We start from the raw sequence: 27,496 nt of genomic DNA, 5'->3' as shown, positions 1-27,496 counted from the left end.
ATGTAAATGGGCATTGTTGACCTTCTTTTCCACTTACAGTAGCTGCTGCACTTCTCACCCTCGACTTATACACGAGTCAATAAGTTTTCACAGTTTTTTGTGGTAAAATTAGGTGCCTCGGCTTATATTCGGGTCGACTTATACGCGCGTATATACGGTATGTTCTTTCAGGGTTTCTTGAAAGCCCCTGACCCACTTAAACTCAGTTTCGCCACACTCCCACATTGCCTTGCTGGTAGGCCAAACCCTGTGTAAGTTTATGTTGGATGTTCTGGAGCTTACACATGTTGACATCCTTTTGCTATCATTATAGTGTTCAGGACTGGTGATTGGCCATTTGTTGTAATATGTTACAACACCATTGAGGCCTAAACACTACAGCTTAAGAGGAGGTCACATGCTCCCTTAGACCCAGAAGAACTGGGTATTTACTAGGGGTTGTGATGTGGTGGTGGGGAAGGCAAGTATAGGTTGGTCAAGGGGCAACGATCAAGAAACTGTTACTTTGCCCTCCCTAGCCCCTAAGGAGCACCCTGCTTCTATATTCTGTATCTCAAAGGAACTTCATATAGTAACAGAGAATCTTATTTACTTTCATATAAGCTTCTATAGAGGTTCTCCCCCTTTGTAGCTTAGGAGATTCAAGAGTGACAATGTGTCAGAGAGGCCAAAAGAATCTTATGTGTAGCCCAAAATGCCTTGGGCTTCTTTCTCCCTAATCACTATGTGGGTCAGTGGCCCAGGAAAGGTAGCTCTGCACTGTCCTCCTACTTCTGGACCCTACCTGAATTAGCAGGCTGAATATTCTAATGGTCTGAACAGTGCTTTAGACATTCCAGTAGTTAAATACATAATTTGCCTTGGAAAATATCTAAAAATATTACTGATTTCAGCGACATGTCTGGATATAAGAAGCATTTGTCACAGCTTTGCATTTGTATTATTCTAATCAATTCTTTATTACAACACTTATAGCAAATCAAAGGCAGTTAAATATACAGAAAAAACAGCTTGCTTTATTAAGTGTCACAAGGGTTATATACTGAGCCAAGAGGTAGATCGTTGTATGTTACTAATGCTGAATATAATCAGATTTTAACATTTAAAGTGCAGATGAAAGAAATCCAAATGAAATGTAACAGCTACACTAACTGATTTTGTTTTAAAATTTCTAGTTGTGCAAGAATACATAGATAATGGTTTATTCCAAATGTCTAGCTTTTATATATAGGTTGTGGAGACTAAATTAGTAAGTTTACAGGGTGCATTTTAATGAACAGTGGCTCACAAAATGACTCACATGAGGGCCCATTCACTTATCCAATGTAGTAACGCATTCTAAAACACACGTTAACACATGTTGCTGTTACGCACGGCATCAAACCCGCAAACCCGTCCTATGTGTGGAACACAGTGGTGCCATTCATTTTGAATGGCACCCCAATGCATTGTGCATTGTACACTGCGTTTTGAAAAATAGGGGCATACATGTTTTTTTCATCCATTGTGGTGTGTTGACAGCCCATTCCTAATAAATGGGCTGCCTTAACGCAATGCATAGTAACCGAACGCAAAAGTGTGAATGTGAAACTTTAATTCATCTTACACTTTGCACCTAAAAAGATACAGCACAAGAAGCCTACCTTTACCATTATGAGCCAGGGAACCCTGTTTGTGAAACATCTTTGAAACTGGTTTGAAAGAGGGGCTAGATTTCCCTGACATATGGTTAAAGGAGTGGGCTTCTCTTATGGATCACAGGAGTGCAATTCGCTTTGCACTCCTGTGACCTGTTTTCAGCAGAGAGCGGACTGAAGTCCGCTCCTTGATGTCACAGAAATCGGTCCAGGCACCGCATCATCCCGACAATGGAAGTCTGGATCCACCAGGTGCCTGAGCTGAGATGGCCACTTACCAACCCTCCACAGCTCAGCGCTCGAGTGAATGAGGAGGAGCAGAGCGGAGAGCTGCTAATTGATAGTCAGCAGCTCTCTTTGAGAACCGAGCCATCGGCGATGTTCGATCGCTTGGTTCTCAGTGTTAGAGACACCGTGGGACAGGTGCAGCATCGGACCGATGCTGCATCCACCTAAGTATGATTATGGAAAACCCCCCAAACCAATACTTCTCTTTTAAGCCCTGTCACCTGGTCACTGAGGTGTGCTCATTACACAGGGAATGGCTTCTGGCAGTATTTAGTTCTAAATCAGAAAAGCCAGGATCTTAGTAACCAGGTTAAATGTTTCATACAGGCACATCAGAGTTTTCAGGTTAAAGAGAACCTAACACTGGATGTTGAGCCCAAAAAAGGCAAACAAGGGGTAAGGAACTAGAGATCTGTATTTTACGTAGACACCCTGCAGTCTAATCTTCTTTCCAAAGTCTGACTTATGTCTAGTTCCACATTGAGTCTCTGTGTGGAGGCGGACATCTTGGTAGAGGCAGGACTTTGCAACCTTACGCCAGAGGTGCCCTCTATAGATCTGATAACTGGTGGGGGGGCTATAAGAAGGTGAGGTGGAGGAAGCACAGCTTCACAGAATGAATGAAGAAGTAGCAGGAAGGTTCTCATGTACAGCTTCCTTTCCAGCAAGGAGAACACAGAGCCGCACAATAGTGACATCACCAAAACCATATTATAAACCGAGACTCGCTGTCAGAGGCAACAGTGCCTTAGATAATTTCACACTGCAGGTTACAACTGGCTTGTGGCACTGGAAATGTACTGTTATATTTTATTAGACATTCAAGACAAAAGGTAAAGGTAAAATTCTGATTAAAGGTACATTTTGCGGGCTTTCTGGCTTTGATACAGCTGCAGTTTTTTTTTCTGGATGATATTAGCAATGTACCAAATTGATTTCATTCGTAATGTAACTTGTTACACTAAAATTGTTGATTGGACTTGCCTGTTGTCTGGTATGTGCATTTTGTAATGCTCTAAAATATTACAAAATGGCATTGCAGATAGCATTAAGGTATTGCTAGTGGTAGCTGTATGTTTTGGTAATCTAGAAAAAATATATAAAATATGAAATAAATGTATGATCAACACTGGAATTTTCAAATTATTGAAAGGTCAGCTCCACCTATACCTGTTATGTCAACTTTTTGTGGCTGCTGATAGGTTGAATTGCCCTCTGGCATGTTACATGGTATGATACATCAAAGGTTCCATTGGTAAAATTTCCACACAATTGTTTCCACCCCTGATTCAAAACTATAGTGAAGCTGGCCAAACACGTGACAATTTTCAGTCAATTTCAACCACTTTGGAGCCTCTGGGAATAGCAAATACGATTGTAAGTAATCTATCTATGCAGTCTATCATAACCGAGTTTGTTCGACCAACAGAATTTGGTTGATTTGGGTACTCTCAAATAGACAGTAAATTGACATCTTCAATATAGTTAATTGAAAGATTGAATTAAAATGGAGTCAGACAGTATAAAGTGATCACGTTTTTCCATCAGGTTAGATTGAGGCAATCTGAAGTTCTAATGTGGATATCTCACAACTAATGTCCTGAAGACATATAAAAAGCTGGCCTGTGATTTACCTTGTCAACAACCACCCAAACATTTCTTGAGTAGTTGACCTTTAAACAATTATTCATCCACATATATTTACGAGTGAAATGCAAGGTCACATAATGCTGTAGACTAAAAGTGCTATTGGTTTCTGGGTGAAGGCGTATACCTCATTATACTGCATTGATTCAAATATTCTTTGGTGACAGAAATATCTGTACAGCTAAATGCTGGTTGAAATGATCTGAACTGTTACATACTAGATATTAATACTACTCAATTAATGTAATTTGTGTGTTTCAATTAGAAGCAAAATTAAAGACATTTTGTGGTGGAAGTTGGCATATAAACCCGAAACTGTTAAAAAAAAAAATAACCCAGCAAAACCTGACTGAATGAAGTTCTATACTGTTATTAGGCAAAATATATCTGTGGCGACAGTTCCAGTGCCTAAAATGATAATGCAAAGGTTAAGTGCTAAATCATTTTTAAAATTGGTTAAAGGGAATAGATAGTGGTTTGCACATGTGTTATGGCAAGAATATAAAATGTAATATAGAAGGTTTTCTATCTGGCCAGCAGATGGAGCTCTAGTCTCCTGTTGTTATGTCAAGCATTGTATCATTTTGAGCTATGCCACAAAAAGCCAGAACGCAAGCAGTCACCACAGCAGTGAAAAACTCCTATGTATAAAAAAAAAAAAAAAAAAAAAAAAAAAAAAAAAAGCTTGTGGAGGAGGATCTGCTCTTACAGGGTACTACATGCTGCTATACTGGTCCTGGCAGCCTCCTTTCCCTTGTATTCCAACAGTTGGGTACCCTCTGATGTCATCAAAACTGAAGCAGGGCCTGCATAGGATGTGAGGATGCCGGGTAACAGTCCCTGGCCAGAGGATGGGGAGCACCATCTGCCAGGCAGTGGGAATCAGGTGAATGAAATAACTTTGCGCATTTCCTAGACATAAACATCTAACCCCTGCAGTGCAGGTGCAGCCCCACTGCAAAGGAGGGTTTTTACTTTTGCCAGAATCCTACTTAAAAGACATGATGAAGTTTAAAAAGGTTTTAAAATAGCTAACCTAAATTCCTTGTAGTTTCTCTTTAAGAATTAGGTTTAAAGAGAACCTGTTGGCAATAAATAAAAACTGTTCAAGGCATCCTGTAAAAGAATACATTTTATACTCACCTTTCTGGCGGTTGGTGATCAAAATCTTTTTGTGTGGACCTGATTGCTAATCAACGCTTTTCAAGTGTGTTACATAGCGTGTTCCTTACTGGCCACAGTGGTTCCTCCCATTGTTACTATTGTGGCTTCTTTGGTGGATCCCTAGGTCACTACAAGACACAGCAATGTCTTCGGTCTCAGGGGTCGGTGGGAAGAACCCCTGGTGGCCTTGCTTTCCAACACAACCAGAAGTGCTGAAAAGAAGCCTGACAGAGGTTTACAAAAGAGTAGCCATTTTGCACACCAACCACTGGCAAGGTGATGAAAATAGATCTTCTTTGACACTGCACCTTGAAATTTATTATTACTATTTTATTTTTATATTTTTTTGCTAACAGAACCTCTTTAAGTGTTAGGTTTGATGTTAATTTTAGGAGTTTGGTTAAGAATCCCCAGTTTTTTTTTTAAATAGCTAATAGGCGTGCCTAATAACTTATTGTAACCCGTTAATACTATCATTTATTCTTTCTGGTTTTGCTGTGTGTTCTTTATATGTTTTGGTTTGGTATATACATTTTGGTTTGTCAATGTTTAATTTACAAAAAAAATTATATAAGGGTTCCCACCTATTTTTTTAATATCCAGGCGTGTAGTGTATGTCCTCAAAGGTAACCGCCATTTTCTCCTATATAATGACAATGCCTCTTTGTTGGCCTTGGAATGTACCTGATTAGATCATTTCAACCTCTTCTGCTAATTTCATTACTTATATATTTTCTGAGGGGATTTTAGAGCTTGGTGTTGGTTTCTGAATTTATTTTGTTTTAATCTTTCTGTCTCATTTCCTGCTCTTCCTTGGAGAAGAAGGGGTCCACACCGAGGAACTGGACAGTGAACTAGGTAAATGTTACTCTGTATTTCTCATGCTGTTGATTTCTACCAAATATGGTCCAGATAGAATGTTTTTTGGTTTTCAGTAGAGCAGGAAATAGTAAAAAACCCACCAGATTTCTATTGACCTCTGTGTCCCCAGTTGGAGAGAATTGGTGACCATAGATGGATTGAAATTTGACTGGTTCAGCAGGAACCTGACAAGTTTTTGATCAGTGTGTGGCTGTCCCTGTTCAACAGAAGTCAATTTTTAGAATCAACAAGTTGGAAAACTTTTGCCGATCTGTGACTGCAGCAAATCAGTTAATTTGTGTATTCTGTTGGTGGCAAATCCCACTCCCAATAGGGCAATTCCAACAGGAGCTGTGGAAAGCAGGTCCGGAAACAGCTGCCCAAATTTGAAATCTTTCATTAGTTAAAGCTGAACTCCAGGGTAAGCAAATATGGTCAAAATACAAGAGTCATGTGTATGCTTCTTGAATCTTGGTGAATTTCTTACAGATCTGTGCAGTAATCCAGTGTGAGACTTAATCCGGGTACACACTGGCCGAATGTCGGGAGACAACGGCCAGTTAAAAAAAAAATGCAAACATTTGGCCTGTGTGTCGTTCTGTCAGATGAGCATGCTGGAAAACCAGCATCCAACCGACTCATGATCAATGCTCTCAGCCAATAGCAGAGAGCGCTGATCGGAGTGTTACGGAGGGGGGAACACAACAGCTCAGTGGGGGAGATCACTGAACTAACCTTGCATGGTTTATACAGCGGCGCCAACTGGAGCTGACATTTTTTTTTTTTTCGTGGGTTGAACGAAAAAGAATGAATAGTGTGTACCCGCTTTTAGCCTCTGTGCAGGAGCTTCCTGTGATAAAAAACAGTCACTGCTGCTCTCTTGTGGTCTTGTCTCCGCCCCTCCTGTCGTTTTCTGCAGGCAGCCTGTAGTGGGTGGGGCCTCCTGGATCCCTCCTACAGCTCTGCTTCTTGCGCAGGCAATGCACAGCACAGTGATAATGTCACCATTCTTTTTATATTATGTGGATTTGCAAAGGCATTCGGTATACACAAAGTGATTATACTGTATATCCCTTGTGGCAATTGAGGAATACATTTTAATGAAAGTTTGTTGCATTCGAAGTTCAGTTTTAATGCTGAACTATACTCACCACCACTCTAGCTACGTGACGTCCATGAGCTCCCTCACTGGTGCCGACCACTCTCTGGTTTCTTCCGGTTTCACAACCTTCACATCTTGATTGGCTTGGCCCTGATGATGTAACTCGTGTGCATGAGAGTTCATTCATCCTGGGACAGAGGTATGCAGAACATGTACACTGAGGTGCATGTGCGTACATTCTAAGGAAACTTTGGAACAGGCAAGTAAGAATGTTTTATTGCAGCAGAGACATAGGGGTTGATTTGCTAAAACTGGAGAGTGCAAAACCTGGTGCAGCGTTGCATGGTAGCCAATCAGCTTCTAACTTCAGCTTGTTCAATTAAAGCGCAGTTCCACCCATTTAAAAGTCAGCAGCTACAAAAAGCATAGCTGCTGACTTTTAATAATCAGACACTCACCTGTCCCACGGTCCAGCGATGCGGGTGCGGGAAGCCTCGCTCCTCTCCCCCTCTTCTCCGTGGCGCAGGCATTCTAACTGTGGGCGTCCGGCTGTGGCTTCACAGCTGGGCGCACACTGGGCATGCGTAAGACGCGCTACGCGCTGTGCAGAGCCAGGCAATCTTTTGGGACCTGTGACGTGTCCCAGAATATTGCAGGGAGGGGGAGGTGTTCTTCCTTCCGGCGCCGCTTCGCCAGGGGAGGAAGTGGGAGCTGGGTGCCTCTAAAAACTGGGTACCCGCTCCCCCCCAAAAAAAATTACATGTCAAATGTGGCATGTCAGGTTGTCAGAAAACAAACATTTGTTGGAGTTTTTATTTAGGTCTTGTTCACACCTGTGCAAGGGCCATGTTTGCCTTCAGGGGATGCACAGGTATTCAATGCTTCCATGTGGAGGTAGCCCCATTCACATCAATAGGGATACAGTAGCTGCACTGATGCAGCCACTGCTCCCAATTTGACATCTGTGTGGATGCGGGTGCGTGTCCCCTGAAACAGACAGTGTGAGTTTTTAACTTTGAGACCAGCAGCTGTGTCCATGCAGCCGCTGTGGCCCAGTTGACATGAATAGGCCTATCAAAAATACTAAAATTGTCGGGAGTCAGAATATATAAGAGGTACAAAACAGTAATAGTTTTGCACAGAGCAGCCCAGATCCTCCTCCTTCTCGGGTCCCCGGCTGGAGATCCTGGCCCCTCCCTTCTGCTGAGTGCCGCTTGCTGTGGGGGCACCTGAGCCGAGCCACAGCTCTGTGTGTCCATTCAGACACGGTGCTGCACCTAGACCCTGCCCCCTCTCTCTCCTCATTGGCTAATTGAGTTTGATTGACAGCAGGAGCCAATGGCGCCCCTGCTGTGTCTCAGCCAATCAGGTGGGAGAGTCCCCGGCTGGCCGAGGCATTCGTAGACATCGCTGGATAGAGATGGACCTCGGGTAAGTATTGGGGGGGCTGCTGCACACAGAAGGCTTTTTATTTTAATACATAGAATGCATTAAGATAAACCTTCTGCCTTTACAACCACTTTAACCACTTCCCGCCCACGTATAGTAAAATGACGGTAGGTGGGATGTGCTCTCATTCTGGGACGATGTCATATGACGGATCCTCAGAACGGCCGCTCTCACGCGCCGATCGCGGCTGCGCCATATCCTAGGAACATGGCGCGACCCCAATCTCAGTAAAGAGCCGATGATGCGGCTCTTTACCCATGTGATCGGCTGTGTCCAATCGCAGCCGGTCACATGTAAACAAGGAAGTGCCGTTTATCGGCTTTTCTCGACTCACACTGACAGAGTGACTTATCAGCGGCATCCCCTCCTAGGGGAGACCTGAACAGGTAATCGGGGCAGTGATCATCAGTGCCCTGATTACAGTACAGCCCCAGCAGTGCCCATTAGTGACGCCAGTCAGTGATGCCATTCAGTGCCTGCTCATCAGTGCTGCCTACCAGTGCCGCCTATCAGTGCCCACCAGTGCCGCCTTTCAGTGCTCATCAGTGCTGCATATTAGTGACTCCTCATCAGTGTCACCTAATCAGTGCCCTTCAGTGCCACCTCATCAGTGCAGCCTATCAGTGCCGCCTCATCAGTGCACATCAGTGAAGGAAAAAAAATTTCTTATTTGTATACTTATTACAAAATTTACTGACAGACACTAAGAAAAATGTTGTTTTTCTTCAAAATCTTTGGTCTTTTGTCTTTGTTGCAAAAAATAAAAAACCCAGCAGTGATTAAGTACCACCAAAAGAAAGCTCTATCTGTGTGAAAAAAATGATAAAAATGTAATTTGGGTACGGTGCTGCATGACTGCACAATTATCATTCAAAGTGTGACAGCACTGAAAGCTAAAAATTGGCTTGTGCAGGAAGGGGGTAAAAGTGCCCAGTAGGCAAGTGGTTAAGTACACCTGTGTGAATGAAGTCTAAATCCCTACTCCCAGTATACAGTACAGAATATACGAGGGGTTCTTTAAAAAGTTTCACTTTTTTATATTTATTAGAGTTAAAAAAAAAAGTGCAGAAACTTTTTGAAGAACTCTCAAACATGTCTTGATCCTCAGATTTTCATTTAAGCTGTCCCCCGGGGTAAAAAAAAAAAAAAAAAGATTTACCCTTGCACTGTCTCCCCCCTGCTGCAAGTGTTAAATGCTCCTTTTACTTAGGAGATAATGACAAAAGTGATATACTTGCCTTATTCCTCATCTTCCCAGCAGCCAGCGCTCTTCTCCGCTGTATGATATTCTGGGCTCTGGGTGGGCCCCCGGCGTCCTTCCATACAATGCAGGATTACTGCTTTTGTATTGTATGGAATGGTATCACAGAGCTGCAATCAGGCAGGCAGTGAAGGGAAGAGGCTTTGGGGATCAGATGTTTGAAGAGCGGGAAGCCTGCAGAATTGAGAAATAAGGCACCTTACTCATCATCCTCTAGGCCAAATGAGCAGTTAACCCCTTTTTTTACCCTGGAGCTTAGCTATAAATGAGTTGAAATTCTATTCTTCTTGGTTGTTTAGTTTGCAGCTTTTATGGAGATGCTGATTTTAACTGGTCAAAAAGCATCATGTGACCATGCATCTAGATTTTGTAAACGTTTGTCAGTTTCATGTGTGTACCAGATATATGTGTAATGTATGTTGTCACATTTTGTGGATTTACATGAAATTGTATTTGACTTGACTATTGCCCAGTTGGTGCAGACGTGACCACATAATGTTTACCACTATAGTTTATAATAGGAATTTCCAGGAAAACTGGAAATAATCAGCCTGCCTGGTACTCTTTCATGTGTTGGGTTCCTCCTGCATGACCAAGGTTTTATCCAAACAAATGCATAGGCGCCACCTGCTGGTAAGATCTGATATTGTGAAATGACTTTAAAGGAGAATTCCAGCCTGAGCCCGTTTGGCTGGGCTTCTCCTATGGGTCACAGGAGTGCAATTCATTTTGCACTCCTGTGACCGGCTCTCTGCTGACTTCACAGGAATCAGTCCAGGCACCGCGTCATCGCGACAATGGAAGTCGGGATCCACCAGGTGCCTGGACTGACCCCCGTCTCAGCCTCTGAGCGAGCTGCTGAGAGCCTGAGACGGCCGCTCCGCCCCCTTCACAGCTCAGCACTCCAGTGAGCGTGGAGGAGCAGAGCGAAGAGATGCTGATTGACAGGCAGTAGCTCTCCGCTCGGGGAGCTGTGAGAACCGAGCCATCAGCAGTGTTTGATTGCTCGGTTCTCAGTGTAGAGCGCCGGGGGACAGATGCAGAATCCACCTAGTATGATGGGGGAAAAAACCCCTAAAGCCATACTTCTCTTTTAGCCCAGGTTCACACTCCTGCGGGATTGGAATTGTGCGAGTTCAGTCCGACGATTTCAGGGACATCTGAGCGGTTTCCTGTACAGATGTCTATTGAAATTGCACCTGAAATCGCCAAAAGTAGTACAGAATCTACTTTTGGGAATCAGGGCGGTGCCGCAAAAGTTGGTGTCGCACCAATTTGGAGGGTTCCATTGCAGGCAATAGCCGCCGATTTGGCCTAATAGCATCAGTGTGAACCAGGGCTTAAAGCTGCACTAAACTCTGTTTCCCAAAAGAATGACATACAGGGCATTCCTTGAATAACAATGGTTAGTTGGCCATGCTTTATACTAATTTCTTGTTTGATTTCCTTTAAATTTACCTTCAACTATGTAGTGAAAGGCCTACCTGATTGCATACAAATTGAAAGAAAATTATGTAATGTGTGGTCAGATTCACAGTTACTAGTGTTATGTTCCCTCTTAACCTAACTGTCAAACCATTAAATGGCTGGTGTCATAATTGATCATGTACAACACCATGTCAACTGCAGATCAAACCAAGGCTACCTTGGCAGCTTCCTTGGCTGTAAAGGATCAAAGGGTTTAGTTCCCCTTTAAACTACAATTAATCTGTAAGGGGGACCATTTTATCTTTCATGCCAGACACAGTGCCAGACTTTAATGCCAGACACAGCATTTCGATCAGTGTGGTGAGGATACAACTGATGCTTTGCAAGCGCTCTAGTGGTCAACTATATATTGGGAAAAGTGATTAATATAAATTAATTAGCCAATCAAGGAGCAGAACCTGCCTATATAATGAGTCAATTTGTCTGTCCCCTGTACATATATATTTACCAAATAAACATAGAAGCAAGTTTTTTGTAAAACTTTTGTACACAATGATAAGATCATTCACTAATTGCATTCACACACATATTTAAAAAATATTTAATGTGCATGTGTAGCTAATTTCTTTATAGGTGGAAAGAGTAAGGAAGCCTTAAAACCCCTGCCATGTTATTTTTATGCTCTCTGTATAGCATTTTACGTCGGCTTCCAAGTGTGTCCTTAAGTGCCACCTACAGGTTAAGAATCAGATCTTTAAAAAAAAAAAAATACTGTTAATCCAAATAGTCTATATATTCTCTGCCAATAATTTAATCAACTACAGCATTATATGGTATAGGAGTTGTTTTGTTCTGTTGAGCACCATAAGTAATAAGCACAGTATGCAAGTAATCATTCTCTATTCCTTTGCGGTTTAAGAATGTAGAGACCGATTGTATACTAATCGAATCAGAGCTTATTAATGGTGATTGTCAGACGTTCTTTCTGGGAGTAAAGGGTGGCTATAAACGGACAGATTATTATAAGTGATACTCCCTGTTTGTGCATTTGTTGCAATATAGGGTGATAAGGGGGGTCTACACTCGTCAGAGGAGGTTGCTATCACACAGGTAATTTTTTTATAACTTGTATTAATCCTTCACCTTGCTCCTGCTGGATATGCACAGTGTGGCTCCTTGCAAACTGCTGCTTCTGTTCATGCATTGAAAAAAAAAAATCTTCATGTATTTCTGTGGAAAGGTCTCCCACCTTTAGGATGCATAATAGATGCCAATTTCATAATGAATGGAATTTTTTCATACATGCACAGAATAAGTAGCTTCCTGGCCAGGAAATCTTGCTTCTGCTGTATGGCTCCCAGTGGTTTACGCAGTAAAGATCTGTCAGGAGTGAGGATAGGTGAGTATAATGCCGCGTACACACGAGCGGAATGTCTGACAGAAAAAGTCAGATGTAAGCTTTTCATCGTATATTCCGATCATGTGTATGCCTCATCTGACTTTTTTTTTTTAGAAAATTCTGACAGACCTAGAAATAGAACGTTCTAAATATTTCCGACGGAACCAATTCATATCGGGAAAACCGCTCGTCTGTATGCTGTTCCGGTGAACCAAATACTACGCATGCTCTGAAGCAAGTACGAGATAGAAGCTATTGGCTACTGGTTATTGAACTTCCTTTTTCTAGTTCCATTGTACATGTTGTACGTCACCGCATTCTTGACGGTCGGACTTTGGTTTGACCGTGTGTAGGCAAGACCGCTTGAATAGAATTCCGTCGGCGTTCCGTCGGAGAAACCTTCTGAGTTTATTTCGACAGCAAAACCGGTCGTGTGTACAGGGCATAAGACTTTAATTGGAAGGGGTGGGAATCAGTTAAGAGGGCCTAAACTATGGAAACTGTACCCAAAAAAGGCAAGCCAAGGAAAAAGAATTAGTCACCGGTATTTTCTTTTGGCTCCCTACAGATAATCCTTTACCCATTACTGATTTACCATGCCTTGGTCTGTTTGGTGTCTGTGTGGAGCCAACCATCCTGGTAGAAGAGCAGGGTTTAACTTCTACATGCCCTTCCAATGGCTGGTGATCTGATGACGAGTAGAGTAATGATCAAAGAGCAGCAGGAGAGAGGTAGATAAAGAATCCACAGAATGAATGAAGTTGAAGCAGGGTGATCCTTGCACTGCAGGTCATCAGGTACAGCTTCCTATCCAGCAAGTAAAGCCGTGAGCAGCACAGGAATGACATTGCCAAATATAGAAAAACTAGCAATCATTAGTGCCTTAGATGATTTTACAGTGCAGTGCGAATATACAGCTATGAAACTCAGGACATCGGGGCCCAGGCACAGGAAATGTATATGATAGTTTGCAGGAGCAATTCAGCATAAAAATATAGTTTTCAGGATACTGTTTTGGCGCAGTTAACATTTATAGATTTTCTCTGTAAAAGAGCAAATCTTCAATTATTCAGCTATGGTCTACCTTTAAAGGACAACTGTACTACATTTAAAGCCCATCCCACCCCTTCCTTCATCCTGCGTTTGACAACAGTCCTGCATTCCAGATTTCACCTGCAGCATTCCCATTGATATTGCAGAATGGGGAAAATGGAACTGATCCTGCTACATATTTCTAGGCTGTATAACAGCTGAGGACCCCTCCATATTACTACAAAGGGGGAAACTGTCAAACAGAAGAACAATTACAGTACTTTTTAGGCAAAAGGATTTTTTACTTCTTAGCAATAATAAGTTACTGCCTGTCAAGTCAGATAGTTTAATACAGAAATTTAGTCGAATATAATTAAACAGCTTTTTGAATTTAGTGTTGCTTCGGTGCCTTTTAATAATTTCCTTTCCATTTAGATGGCACTGAAGTGATGCATTTAAAGAACTAATAGAGAATTAAAAATGACTAATTGCACTCCATGATGTCCACTTCAATAGCAGAGACTGCACAATGTGCTCAGTTTGATTATTTTACATGCCGCCTTTCTCTACAAGTGCAGAGAGTGTGCCTCCGAGACACAAATTCAACCTGTGCTCCTCCAGCAAATTAATCTGTTTTTTACAAAATTCGTTTTCTTAACGGAACGTGACTGATAGCCCAGATTTCACAATTCAGGGACTGATCATAAACTGTGAAGATGATGCAAATAATGTTGATTCTGTAACCGATGGAGAAGAAAATTTCATTGAGCCTTGTTCTCCAGTTCTGTTAGGCTTCTGCTGAAGAGTCGTAAATGAAAAGACCACTAAGTGGAAGAATTTTGTGAACTGGCAACTTGATGCCTTGATTATGGACCTGCACATTTACACACAGACAAAGCTGTCCAACAAAAGGGATGGTAATGGGTTGGCGAGTCGGGCAGTTGCACTAACTTCCCAAATAAAGTTTGGGCTGGGTTTTCACTCAAAAGCAGTCTTTCTTAACCAGGGTTCATTGGAGCCCTAGGTTTCCTCCAGAGGTTACTAGGGGTTCCTTGAGCAATCAACAACTTCTGCCTCTCCGATGAGTAACTTACCCCAGTTATATGTTTAGCTACATTATCTGTAAGGGGGGAATTATTCAAAATGACCATGAATGTAAGGAGCATTCCTTCCATTGACTTTTACACTAAACATTTGTGAGCTGTACATGTAGTAATTATTATCAGGGTTCTCTGAGCCAAGTATCTCAAGGGTTCCTCTGTTTTAAAAAAAGTTGAGAAAGACTGTTCTAATGTATATGTAAAGCCAATGGTTTTTAGTTTTGGATAGAGTAGGAAATGGGTAAAATAGATTTTTTTAATTTGCTTCTTTCCCATTGGAGCGATTTTCTTTTACTTCCTGTTACAGAGAGACATCAGAACATTAAGCTGTCCATACACTGATCAAAATGTGGTCAACTTAAGAAGAGATTTTTCCATAGTGAAGGGAAATTGCCCTCTTATGCCCCGTACACACGGTCGGATTTTCCGATGGAAAATGTGTGATAGGACCTTGTTGTCGGAAATTCCGACCGTGTGTAGGCTCCATCACACATTTTCCATCAGATTTTTCGACACACAAAGTTTGAGAGCAGGATATAAAATTTTCCGACAACAAAATCCGTTGTCGGAAATTCCGATCGTGTGTACACAAATCCGACGGACAAAGTGTCACACATGCTCAGAATAAATAAAGAGATGAAAGCTATTGGCTACTGCCCCGTTTATAGTCCCGACGTACGTTTTACGTCACCGCGTTCAGAACGATCGGATTTTCCGACAACTTTGTGTGACCGTGTGTATGCAAGACAAGTTTGAGCCAACATCAGTCGGAAAAAATCCTAGGATTTTGTTGTCGGAATGTCCGAACAAAGTCCGACCGTGTGTACGGGGCATAATGCCGCGTACACACGATCGGACTTTCCAACGGGAAATGTTCAATGTGAGCTTGTTGGAAAGTCCGACCTTGTGTATGCTCCATCGAACATTTGCTGTTGGAATTTCCGCACACAAATGTTTGAGAGCAGGCTCTCAAATTTTCCGACAACAAAACTTGTTGTCGGAAAGTCCAATTGTGTGTACACAAGTCCGTCGCACAAAAGTTCACGCATGCTCGGAATCGAGCAGAAGGAGCTGCACTGGCAATTGAACTTCCTTTTTCTCGGATCGTCGTATGTCTTCTACATCACCGCGTTCTCATGTTCTGAATTTTTGGCCAACATTTGTGTGACCGTGTGTATGCAAGACAAGTTTGAGCCAACAACCTTCAGAAAAAAATCCACGGTTTTGTTGTCGGAAAATCCGATCGTGTGTATGGGGTATTAGACTGTCCTCATCAGAACAAGTTTACTAGTTGGAAGAGTGCCCCTCCTGTTCCTGTGACCACTCAAAAATGTGGGATTTCCCATCATTTACGTACCACAGACAGTGGTCACCACTCACCAGGACCAACAGGGTGAATCTCTCCAGCAGGGACAATAAAACCTCACTTTATCCAAAATGTAAAAAAGAAAAGTTTGGCTTTACATACGTTTTAATCCTTCACACAAAACAAATTATATGGAGTCATTCAGGGCGTCATTGAAACGTGATACACTGTTCTTATCTTCCAGTTAGCCAATAGTTGAAAGTAATCTGTACATTAACATCCTCAGGTACAGTTCCTTGTGCTGTGAGAACATTGATTAATTTCGCAGCTGTGAACTAGGGACACACACCTGTATGCGCTACTAGTTCTGAGACAGCTCTGTAAGCTGCAGGTTTTAGACTAAAGCTGAGCATACGTAGATTGAAATTCAGCCAGTTCAGCAGGGACCAGCCTAAACCTTTAAACCATGTATGAGCTAGCTGGTTGTACACAAATCAATCAGCTTTTGGGTTTATCCCGAATGATCAGTGCTCTCGGCTATAACCGGCAACACTGATCAGCAGAATACAATAGCGGGAGGGATTTCCCCAGAGTTAAAGGGTAATTCCACTTTCGTGGGAAAAAAATATATAATATATACAATTGCGACACAAGCCATATTGTAATTTAAAGTGGTTCTAAAGACATTCTATGCATTAAGATAAAACCCTTCTGTGTGCAGCAGCCCCCCTAATACTTACATGAGCCCCATCTTTTACACAAGAGGCTGTCCGGGATTCCCCCTCCTTATTGACTGGGACAGCCCGCTGGTGACAATCAAAGTCAGTGAGCCAATGAGGAGAAAGAGGGGGCAGGCTGCGGCTCCGTGTCTGAATAGACACACAGCTGCTTGCTGTGGGGGGCACTTGGCAGGAGGGAGGGGCCAGAAGCTCTGAAGAGTAGGATCTAGGTGGCTCTGTGCAAAACCACTGTACAGAGCAGGTAAGTATGACACGCTTCTTCTTTTTAATTAAAAAAAAATCTAGACATAGGTATCCTTTTAATATTATCATAAATTACCTTTTCTTTTTAACCAGCAGCACTGTTATTGTCAGCAAAATTCAATGCAGTATGGCAATCTGAAGGCCATCTTTACACATTTGGTGTATAGAACTTCCCCATAAATATAATTTCCTGCTTTCATGATTGGCTTATTGTTTTTCCCAGAAGTCTGCACTAAGATACAAGTCAGATTTTAGGCATCATCTGCCAGGAAAATTTCATTTTTGGTGAGATACTCCCAATGGCTTAATCACTTCTAAAGGGATGTAGACCCTGGGTTTTTCGCTTTAGAACACTGCAAGTGCATCAGGTGATTGAGAAAATTTTTTTAAAAAGTAATTCAGATTCACTCTGCACACAACAGAAACCAGAATCTGCAACAAAGTTTGTTAAAATCCTTCTAGTGTATATTGATCACCCAAAGGGGTTTATTTTTTTTTTCTCTACAAAATTGGAGTTACTATTTAACCAACGTGCATACTAGCAGAGCTAAATGTGCTCAGCAGTACTTTAGAGGATCTCACGCTGCAGATTTGCACATATGAAACTCAAGGCACAGGAATTGCACTGTGATTTTTGTGAGGCATTCAAAACAAAAGGTGGATTTTTTAAGGATATAATTATCAATTTTAGAGGATTCATAGAACATAGAAAATTTTAACTGTTTGAGTACAGCTCCACTTTATGCAGGGGGTTCCCTCACACTAAAGCCACAAGAAAACTAGTGGTTTAAACCCTGATAGTAGCTTAGTGTAAATAATGTAATTAATAGTGTAGATAATACTTTGGTGCAGCATGTAAGCTCACAGTGCCTTTGCCTTTATACATGGTGCACTGATGACATTCTGCTGTGAATTGACAGACTACGGAGGCATGCGAGCGTAGCGTTCCCCTGGTCTGCCACCAAACGCCAGTGAAAACCTCTTCTAATTAGTTTGTGTGTATTTTTTATGTCTTGATGGAGTTTAGACTGCAGTTGCGCCTATCCTTATGTTACTGTAGATGAATTCTGCTGTCCCTGTGTAAATGTGTTTTCTGTTTGTGCCCGTCAATGCAAGCTGGCTGTTATTTCAATGCACAGGCCTCATTTAAAGCGGTATTAAACCCAAAAGCAAACATTTACTATACTTGAGCCTACAAATGTTTATATGTGGTGGCTGCATTTGTTTTCTTTTTTTTAGGTAGTCTTGCCTTTATTTTCACCTGGTGATCCAGCCAGTAAGTCTGTTGTTTATTAATAGCACAAGCTATCATGCAGATGTCGCAGTTAGAGGGTGGAGACAAACCATTTACCATGGACAGAGGTGCTTTCAGTGGTCAGCTTTTATTTATGTTAAACCTTTTTCCCCAAAAAATAAAAACTGTTGCTGTAGCTGCCTATAAATCTAAATCATACATCTTAGGCGGGCCGTACATGAGTCAGTTTTTTTGTCTCGATTACCTAATCCACACGTTCAAGGTGGACGGGGGAATCTTCCCTTGCTGTAGTGCTACAGCTTATTGCCTGCGGTGCTGATCAAGCTTAAAAATACCGAAGGAGTGGATGAAAACCACTGTGCCCATACATAGATCAAAATTCGGCCAGCTCCTGCTGAACAGACAGAATTTCGATCCATGTAGAGCCAGCTTAACCCTACCCAACGCTGCTGCCAAAAGGTATCCATGTTGCTCCTTCATCCAGAGTATAGGCACCGGTATGTGTGTTACTGGCTGGATCACCAGGTAAAATAAAAGGAAAAAAAAGCTTAAAAAAGAAAAAGAATGCAGTCACCACATCTAATGATTGGTAAGCTGCAATATATTACATTTTTGGTTTTAGGTTTAATACCGGTTTAGCTAATTGAGTACCAGCCTATAGATTTCCATGCTATTTTTCAGTTTTTAGTGCTCTGATTGTTTGACTGACAATTACCTGGTCATACACCACTGTACCCAAACTGTTATATACTTTTGAAAGACAGAGATTTCTTTAATTTAATAAACACTTTTTTTTTTTTACTATATATGTCTTCAGAATGGAAAGTATAGGGAAATCTCCAAAATCCGACACAGAGCAAAAATAAATGTACTTTTACATATTTTCTACCTAAGGGCCAATTCACCCCAGGAATCGCACAGAATTGGGCTAAGCGTTCCTGTGTGATTCACATGCAGTTCAATGCGGTGTGATTTGAGCCTATTCATTTTAAATGGGCTGAATTGCACTGGACTGCATCAAAAGGAGTGCATGCACTACTTTAACAAATGCCCTGCAACCGGATTGCATGGTACTTCTGTACTATGCAATCCAGTGCAGGCAAATGCAGTGCATTTGTGACCTGTATTTATGGTGTTGTTAACGTTAACATTGACAGGTGCTGCAGATTGCAGCTGCAGTGTATTTTAAATATGGTACGGGAAACGCGCATTGAATACGGGTTTCCTTCACCATTTTCTGATGTGAATGGGCACTAAATGGTTATTCCTTTCAAACTTAAAGTGGAGCTCCACCCAAAAGGGGAAGCTCCACTTGTCTGCCCCCCCCCCAGCCCTCTGCTGCCACTTTTGGCACCTTTTGGGGGGGGGGGGGGGGGCGGGTACCTGGTTTTGACAGGTATCCGCACCCACCTCCAGCTCAGTTTACCACAGCAAAGTGAGCCGGAGGTCCCCCCCCCTCCCCCCCCCCCCTTCCCCCCCGCCCATTCATTGAGTGCAGCGCGATATGTGCAGTAGGAAACGGTTGTAAATTTGCAAGGCTTCACTGCCTGTTTCTCTTAGCCAAGATGGTGGCGCCAGCACTCGAGTGCCGATCCAAGAATCGGCTCAGGCGAAGACACCACTGGATGGACAGGTAAGTTCCCTAATAGTAAAAGTCCAGACTTCATTTTTGGAGAGGGGGGGCGGAACTCCTCTTTAATTCTTGTATTTTTGGGGGATACCAGAGAGTTAAGCTGACTAAACACTAGTAGAATTTTATAAAAAAAAAAAAAACAATTTTGTAATTGTTATTGGGGTCAAATCGACACGCATTTCTAAATAGTGACAAGTAAATCCAAAGGAGCAAGATGGCACCGAATGTGCAAATTAATGTTCGTATGAGTGTGGGTGCGAAAATGCATTAGAGAATCTACTAGTGTAAAGTCAGCTTTAAATCTGAACTTCAGGAATTTGGGCACTTTGTAAAACGTGCAGGCATACTATAATTTAAGTCCAACAAGGTGCTTGCCATCCCATGGACTTATCCCTTTCATTTACATCTGACAGGTTTATGGAGTGCTGGGAGGGAGCTATCGCTATACCTCCAGCACTTGGGGGCTGAACCTTCTGGTCTTGGCTCCTTCAGTTGCAGAGTCTCATGCAGCTGCTGTGCCTGCCCCTACCTTTCTGCTGGCCAATCACAGAGAATGTTGTATTATGTGAACTCATTCACTAAATACAAAGCCTTCCATGAATGGGCAGCAGAGGGGAGGGGTGGGCAGATAGGCTATTTGTGAGATGCAGTGTGTCACCTGTCAGAGCCTCAGGAGTATTATGATATCTATCATCCCGGAGCTCCACCTGTCGAATGTAAATTAAAGAGAAATGTCCAGGAGTTGGCATGCAGCTCGTTGGACTTCACTCATAGTATTCTATGCCATACAACTGCCATACAATTTTTGGGAATTGAAATTGAAGCACCATACCACTGCTAAGATGTCCAGATAGAACTTTATTCCTTTAAAAGTCAGGGGTACGATCCAAAAAAGTAGCCAGCAAGTAAACTGGACCTACAATCTAATTTTTTCCAGTGTGAATTGCAAGCACAGGCCTTATCAGCAGCTTGTTTGGCATCCAAAAGACATTTCTGGTTTGTTCACATTGCTGGCTATCAATCAAGCCCCGATGAAGGGGACGCTTGGACCCCTGAAACGCGTTGGCCACTTTTTTGGATTGTACCCCTGAGTTTCAACCGAATAATGCTGTGTCTGGACCTCTGAGCAGTGGTGTGGTGTGTAAGGAATTTAAGTTCTCATTACATTACACTACAAGCCAAGGAGACTGAGGAGATACTCTGGGGTGTAAAAACCACGGGCCCAGGAACCAGATCATCTGCACCAACATCAATACCTTAAGTTACCATTCCAGTAAGATAACCCTAGGGGTCCAGTGCTTTCTTTCAACTTTCCTCACCATTTTCCAGTGCAGGGAAGTGACATGTTATAGCGGCTTCTAGCGATGTTTGTAGCGGACCTTCACACTCCACGCCTACTCTCTATGTGACAATGTTAGGTCTTTCCCCCTCTTTTCACACAGTTGTAAAAAAATGCAAAAAAACCCCAAAAATTCAAATGCCATGTTTTATGTATGCGCCGCCCCCATTTCAGATTTCTCACCTAGGCTAGAATGACGTAACCCCCAAGCTGCCCACAACCTCCTGGAATACTCACATCAAACATCCCAAGAGGTTTTGGATTAATTAATCGAATGTGCGCATGCGTGGGCACGCACCATCAGGGGTTTGGTTGCAGGAAACTGGAACAGATAGAAGACTCCCAATGGTGTCCAAGAAGAAGATGGTGACGTGGGATCGGGTATTCATCAACTGAGCGGCAGATCACTACAGAACACCGCTGGATTTGCTGGTCATGTGTTTGTTTATTGAGCATAACCCAGCAAACAGGTAAGAGGAAATTAAAAGAATAAAACGGGAGTGAGCTTCCTCTTTGAAGTGTTACTAAACCCACAACAGTAAAATCAGTCTGTATATGCAGTAAAGCATGCTTGTTATACTCACTGTGGAACCTAAGGGGTTAATCCTCTGCATTGTGTAGAAAGGCTGTGTGATCTTGTCTCTCTGATCATCCCCAATATATCTCCTGATATTTACAGAGCTAGGGGACAAGCTGCACATGCTCAGTTTGGTGTGTATTTCTAGAGAGTTTTTTTTTTTTTCTTGGGAGGGTGCATGTGATCAGCACAGGGCCAATTGGCACTGTCCAGACAGAAGGTCAGGGGTCGTGCATTCTCTAAGGACAATTGTGGGAGAATGTAAATTCCTCCTACAAGCTTTACCAGACACTGATATAAGTCACAAGACTGCTCTAACTGCTGAGGAGAAAGGGTATTTAGCCGTTTATATTTAAGAAAAAAATTGCATTTGCATGTTCTGTGTACTGTGGGAGACCAGATATAGTGAATGCAGGGTCCTGGGTCTAGTAACACTTTAAATGTGGGTCAGATACAATGAAATATATTAATGCTACAAATCGATATAGCTCCAAAATCCCTGCAGGGTGTAGGTGGTACTACACCAAGGACTGTTTGTAGCACATTATTGTAGAGGAACTCCATCTAATGTTTGATGGAGTGTGATTGCATGGTCATATCCTGACAGCCCTGCTGTTTTGATTTCTGCTTTCTGCTCCCGTGTTTTCTGCCTGTCGTAATGTAGAAATGTTCCCCATTGATTTGCACAGGTCTGATTCCTATCTCCTGTAGGCAAGATCAAATTAAACTGAGAGAGGAAATAACTGTTGGAGGAAATTACTATCTCTGAATGTTCACCTTGGGGGCTGCAAGGGTATATGTAGTTTTACACCGCCATTGCCTATATCATCCCCCACCCAAAACAAAAAGAGAACAGTTCTGGGTGGAATTACGTCCTATTGAAACCTCTTTAATTAAAGCATTGCAGGCGGCTGTTCATGTATACCGAGCATTACATTCATATTAAAATGCTAATTTTGCTAGATGTATTATCTTCCCATTCATTTTCCGTATTTAATTACACATTTTAAATATTCATTTTCTTTCTCGTTGTAATCATTATTTCCCTTTTTTATCCATAGAGCTGCCTGCTGGATGGGAGAAGATTGAAGATCCTGTGTATGGAGTCTACTATGTAGAGTAAGTAGCCATGGCCAGCGCTGGATGCAGTAGAATTGCTATTGTTGACACGATTACTCCATAAAAAAAAAAAAATTATACACGACTTTTTCCATGTGATGAGCAGAATCCCGACAGAGAGCTCACAATATTCTTATGTGATATTGGACCCCCTAGTGGTGTCTCTAGGAATTGTATGACTTAAAAAGCCACAAGACTGTCATATTATTACAGTATATACAGCGCCTAGACATCTATTAATGCCACTTGAGGTTGTAATGACATCATTTATTATACCGATTCATTCTCATTTTAGTCGTCTGTAGAAAGAATAAAAAATAAGGTACAGAATCTTAGATGTATCTGTTATTTTTCTTAAAATGTTTCTTTAGGATGAATAGGAACTATGCATATATTAAATCTAATTATTCTGGTAAAAAAGAATGAGTTTGTGAACATGCATTGCAGTGTTTACCTACAAAACAAAAATATTCTCATGTGATATTTTTTTTATGCTTGCTTTCCTATATTGTTCATATTGCAATAAATGTATTACGAATAACAGGCGCGGCCGGTCCATAAGGGGTGCAGGGGCGTCGCCCCCCTAGTTTGCATGCCTGACTCATAGATTTCTAAGAGTTTTTTTTTTTTTTTTCAAGCCACATGATTAGAGCCAGAAGCTCTAATTGGCTTGAAAAAGGTTGGGCTCGGGGCGCAGTAACCCACCCACTTGTGACACTACCAATTCAATATTCACTATGGTCTTCTGGCTTCTTCTCCTGGCCAATCAGGACAGGAGGCAGGTCAGGTTGGCCAGGAGGTGAAGCCGAGGAAGCCGTGGGTGAGTGTGGACCTGGGGAGGGGGTTGTTTAGCACCAACCGACACTGACAGATAAGCAGATTCATAGAGTAGCCACTAAATGATTTGACTGTGGGCAAAATAAAACAGACATATACAGCGGGTAAAATACGTATTGAACGGGTCACCATTTTTCTAGGTAAACATATTTCTAAAGGTGCTACTTTCATGACCTTTTCACCACATGTCAGTAACAACCCAAAACCAAAACAAATAAGTTTAGAAAGTAAACTATGTGTAATAAAATGGAATGACACAGGGAAAAAGTTTTAAATACACAAGAAAGGGAGGTGCAAAAAGGCATGGAAAGCCAAGACAGCAGCTGAAATCTATTAGTAATTAGAAAGCAATCCAGCCCCTTGTCAGTGCAAATTAATATCAGCTGCTTCAGTCTCAATTGATGGCCTATAAAAAGGTGTCTCATTTCTAAGGTGTCACACAAGAAACATCTCATGATGGGTAAAAGTAAAGAGCTCTCTCAAGATCTTTGCTACCTTATTGTTGCAAAACATACTGATGGCATTGGTTACAGAAGGATTTCTAAACTTCTGAATGTTCCATTGAGCACTGTTGGGGCCATAATCCAGGAGTGGAAAGAACATAATTTCACCATAAACTGGCCAAGACCAGGTGCTCCTCTCAAGATTTCTAACAGAGGAGTGAAAGAATTATCAGAAGAGTTGTCCAAGAGCCAAGGACCACTTGTGGAGAGCTTCAGAAGGATCTGAAATTAGCAGGTACAATTGTTTCAAAGACAACAATAAGTAATGCACTCAACCGCCATGGCCTGTAGGCACGCTCACCACGCAAGACTCCATTGCTGAAGAAAAAACATGTTGAAGCTTGTTTAAAGTTTGCTGCACAACATTTAGACAAGGCTGTGAAATACTGAGAGAAAATAGTCTGGTCAGATGAGACCAGAATTTAACTGGATGCCATAATGTTTTGAGGTCAAATGGCACTGCACATCACCCCAAAATCACCCCCATACCAACAGTGAAGTTTGGAGGTGGGAACATGATGATGTGTGGCTGTTGTTCAGCATACGGTACTGGCAAACTTCATATCATTGAAGGAAGGATGAATGGAAAAATGTACCAAGACATTCTTGATAAAAATCTGCTGCCATCTACCAGGATGATGAAAATGAAACAATGATGGACATTTCAGCAAGACCATGATCCCAAACACAAAGCCAAGGAAACTCTCCATTGGTTGCAAAGAAAGTAAATAAACTGGCAGAATGGCCGAGCCAATCACCTGACTTGAATCCAATAGAAAATCTATGGAAAGAACTAAAGATCAGAGTTCATAGAAGAGGCCCATGGGACCTTCAAGATTTGAAGACTGTTTGTGTGGAAGAATGGGCCAAAATCACACCTGAGCAATGCATGCGACTAATTTCTCCACACAAGAGGCATCTTGAAGCTGTCATTACCAAAAAAGGATTTTGTACAAAGTATTAACCTCCCTGGCGGTTTTCCCGAGTGTGGCTCGGGGTTAAAGTTCAGTACCATTAGCGGTAACCCAGAGCCACACTCGGGATCGCATTGCAGGATCCTGGGGCGGCGTTACTTACCTTGTCCCCGGGATCCTGCGATGTCCCCCGCAGTGTCCGAGGGCTCCGTCCTCCTCTCCGTGCCAGGCTCCGTTCCCTGCGAGCGGCGCGACGCATGGGGGCGGAGCCTGGCGGCAAATTCAAAAAACTGTCAAAATCATAACACATACAGTACTGTAATCTTACAGATTACAGTACTGTTTGAAATGATTTCACATCCCTTTTGTCCCCAGTGCTCTGGTCCATGCCCTGCATGCAGTTTTACATGATATACACTGTTCTTTCTGCCTGGAAACTGGAGATTGTCCATAGCAACCAAAAAGTGTCCCTTTACGTCAAAAGTGGCTTTAGACCAGCTAGAAAACAGTGATAATAAATTAGAACACTTGCAGAATTGAGCGATAGTGAATTGTGGGGAAATTTATTTTATTACTATTTTTTTTAATTTTTTTTAATTATTTATTTTTATTTATTATATTATAATTTATGTTTTTGTGTTTCAAACTTTATCATACCCGGGATATCTACTAGACTCTGGTTTGGACAGATTTAAGTGTGTTATTGTTAAGATTTACAGACCTACAATATAAAACGCCAAATTTCCATGCAAAATAATGGTACCGCTTTCAGCACCTAAAATCCGAAATAATCATACCGCCAGGGAGGTTAAATACATTTCAGTTAGCGTGATTAATACTTTTTCTCTGTGTCATTTATTTTATATATATATATATATACTGTGTATGTATGTATGTATGTATATATATATATATATATATATATATATATATATATATATATATATATATGTGTGTGTGTGTATATATATATATATATATATATATATATATATATAGATATATACACATATATATCTATATATATATATATAAAAAATGTAGAGAGGTGGCCACGACATACTCTAACAAAGGTGATGGCCTGGGTGCAGTCCATCTAAAGTATGCATACACATACTCTGTAAATAGGTGCACTCCATGGGACGTAAGAATATGTTCACCTTTTAAGAAAAAATAGTAAATACACATATTTTTGCAGAATAAAAATGTGCATTTATTTTTATTTTTTCTGCAAAATCCTGGAAAGCATCGCACCCCTGAGCAGTGGATCAGGGGTGCATTGTCAGGCCTCTGCAGACAAGCCCTGCAGCTTTCAGCCTATACCTTCATATGGGCTGTCTGTCTGTCTATAAGCTGCAGGGCTTGTGAATTTAACTACTAGAAGGCTCATCAGTGACCTCGCAGTCCAATTGGGACTACAAGCCATCCACTGCAGTGGCTGATGGTAGTTGTAGTCTGTTCATTCACAGGAAACTGTGGGAGGAGTTCTGTGCGATCGCACTGTTTTTGTGATAGCGGACGCGAGGAGAGGATCTTAGCCTTTAAAGGGGAAGTACATCCAAAGCTGACTTCTCAGCCTTCTGCCCAGAGCGGCAGGGAGAAATGAGCGATCAGTGGTGTTTGATCGCTCAGTTCTCACCCTTAGAGATGGCAGGGGACAGATGCAGCATCACAGGCAAGTATGATTTTTTTAAAAAGACAAACAAACCCATACTTCTCTTAACAACAGAATTTTTAAAAGTGTAGTTTATTCAGGTTGGCGTTTTGGTGGAGCTTAGTCTTGAGCTGATTTACTAAAGGAGTTGAGAATATTCACCCAAAAAATTGTGTGAATATTTACTTAATTTATCCAATCATGTGAAAAGCAGCTACACATGGTTGGGTAGTAAGATTAGTCAATAATCTTTGTGTGTGAAATTTCACACAATTTTATTAGTGAACATTCTCAACGCTTGTGAATGCACCCACATGGCAATTACATGCGAGAACCCCAGCGGGGGTTCCTGCAATTAGCTGCAAGAGGGGGCTCTCGCATGTAGTCTCCATGCGGCTGCATTCATGCGGGTAAATGTCCCCCCTAGTGAATCAGCCCCATCTCACTTCCTACTGCTAATGGAAACGTAGTTATTTTTATTTTGTGTAAACTTCCTTGTCCTCGGAATAAAGTGGCCTCAGCAGACTTTATTCCTGTCCATTAATAGGTGTTTTTTCCCCCCACTGACGTCATGTTGCCTTCCTTTACAGCCACATAAACAGGAAAACACAGTACGAAAACCCAGTTCTCGAAGCCAAACGAAAGAAGCAGCTTGGACAGCAGCAGACAGAAGGTGAGTGAACCGTCTTTGCTCTGATAGAAAACCAGGGATATCAGCGTTTGATGCCGGTAGTAGGCAGACAAGTGTGAGCCGTCACTTATAAGGCCTGGTTCACACCTATGCAGGTTGTAGTTTGTATATTCCAGGTGCATTTTGCTTTTTTCAATACACGTTTTTGATCCATTGCAGTCAATGGCACCAAAAAACTGAAAAAAGTCCCTGGCCCTTTCCATAAAATGCACAGGTGTGAACATGACTCATAGGAAACAATGTTAATTGACTGTAGTGTGTTTCTGCAAAACTGAAAACGCACTAAAAAATGCATAGGTGTGAACCAGGACTTGAGG

General features: G+C 41.9%; 1 protein-coding gene across 9 annotated transcripts in view; it reads left to right on the top strand.

Annotated features, from left to right (window-relative positions):
* The window catches only part of MAGI1 (membrane associated guanylate kinase, WW and PDZ domain containing 1), a 763,134-nt gene that overhangs the window by 586,185 nt on the left and 149,453 nt on the right, over nt 1-27,496 (top strand). For 5 of the 9 annotated variants that reach the window (XM_073592188.1, XM_073592189.1, XM_073592186.1 and 2 more), the window contains exons 7-9: nt 5,556-5,594; nt 22,523-22,580; nt 27,079-27,161. In XM_073592188.1, coding sequence (XP_073448289.1) covers nt 5,556-5,594; nt 22,523-22,580; nt 27,079-27,161 — 180 coding nt within the window. The remainder of the gene's footprint in view (nt 1-5,555; nt 5,595-22,522; nt 22,581-27,078; nt 27,162-27,496) is intronic. The other 4 variants (XM_073592191.1, XM_073592187.1, XM_073592195.1 and 1 more) reach the window with 2 other exon arrangements.

This window comes from Aquarana catesbeiana, linkage group LG07 (assembly GCF_042186555.1).
Source record: "Aquarana catesbeiana isolate 2022-GZ linkage group LG07, ASM4218655v1, whole genome shotgun sequence".
NCBI classification, from domain to species: Eukaryota; Metazoa; Chordata; class Amphibia; order Anura; family Ranidae; genus Aquarana; species Aquarana catesbeiana.
This window is presented reverse-complemented; position numbering and strand designations above follow the sequence as displayed.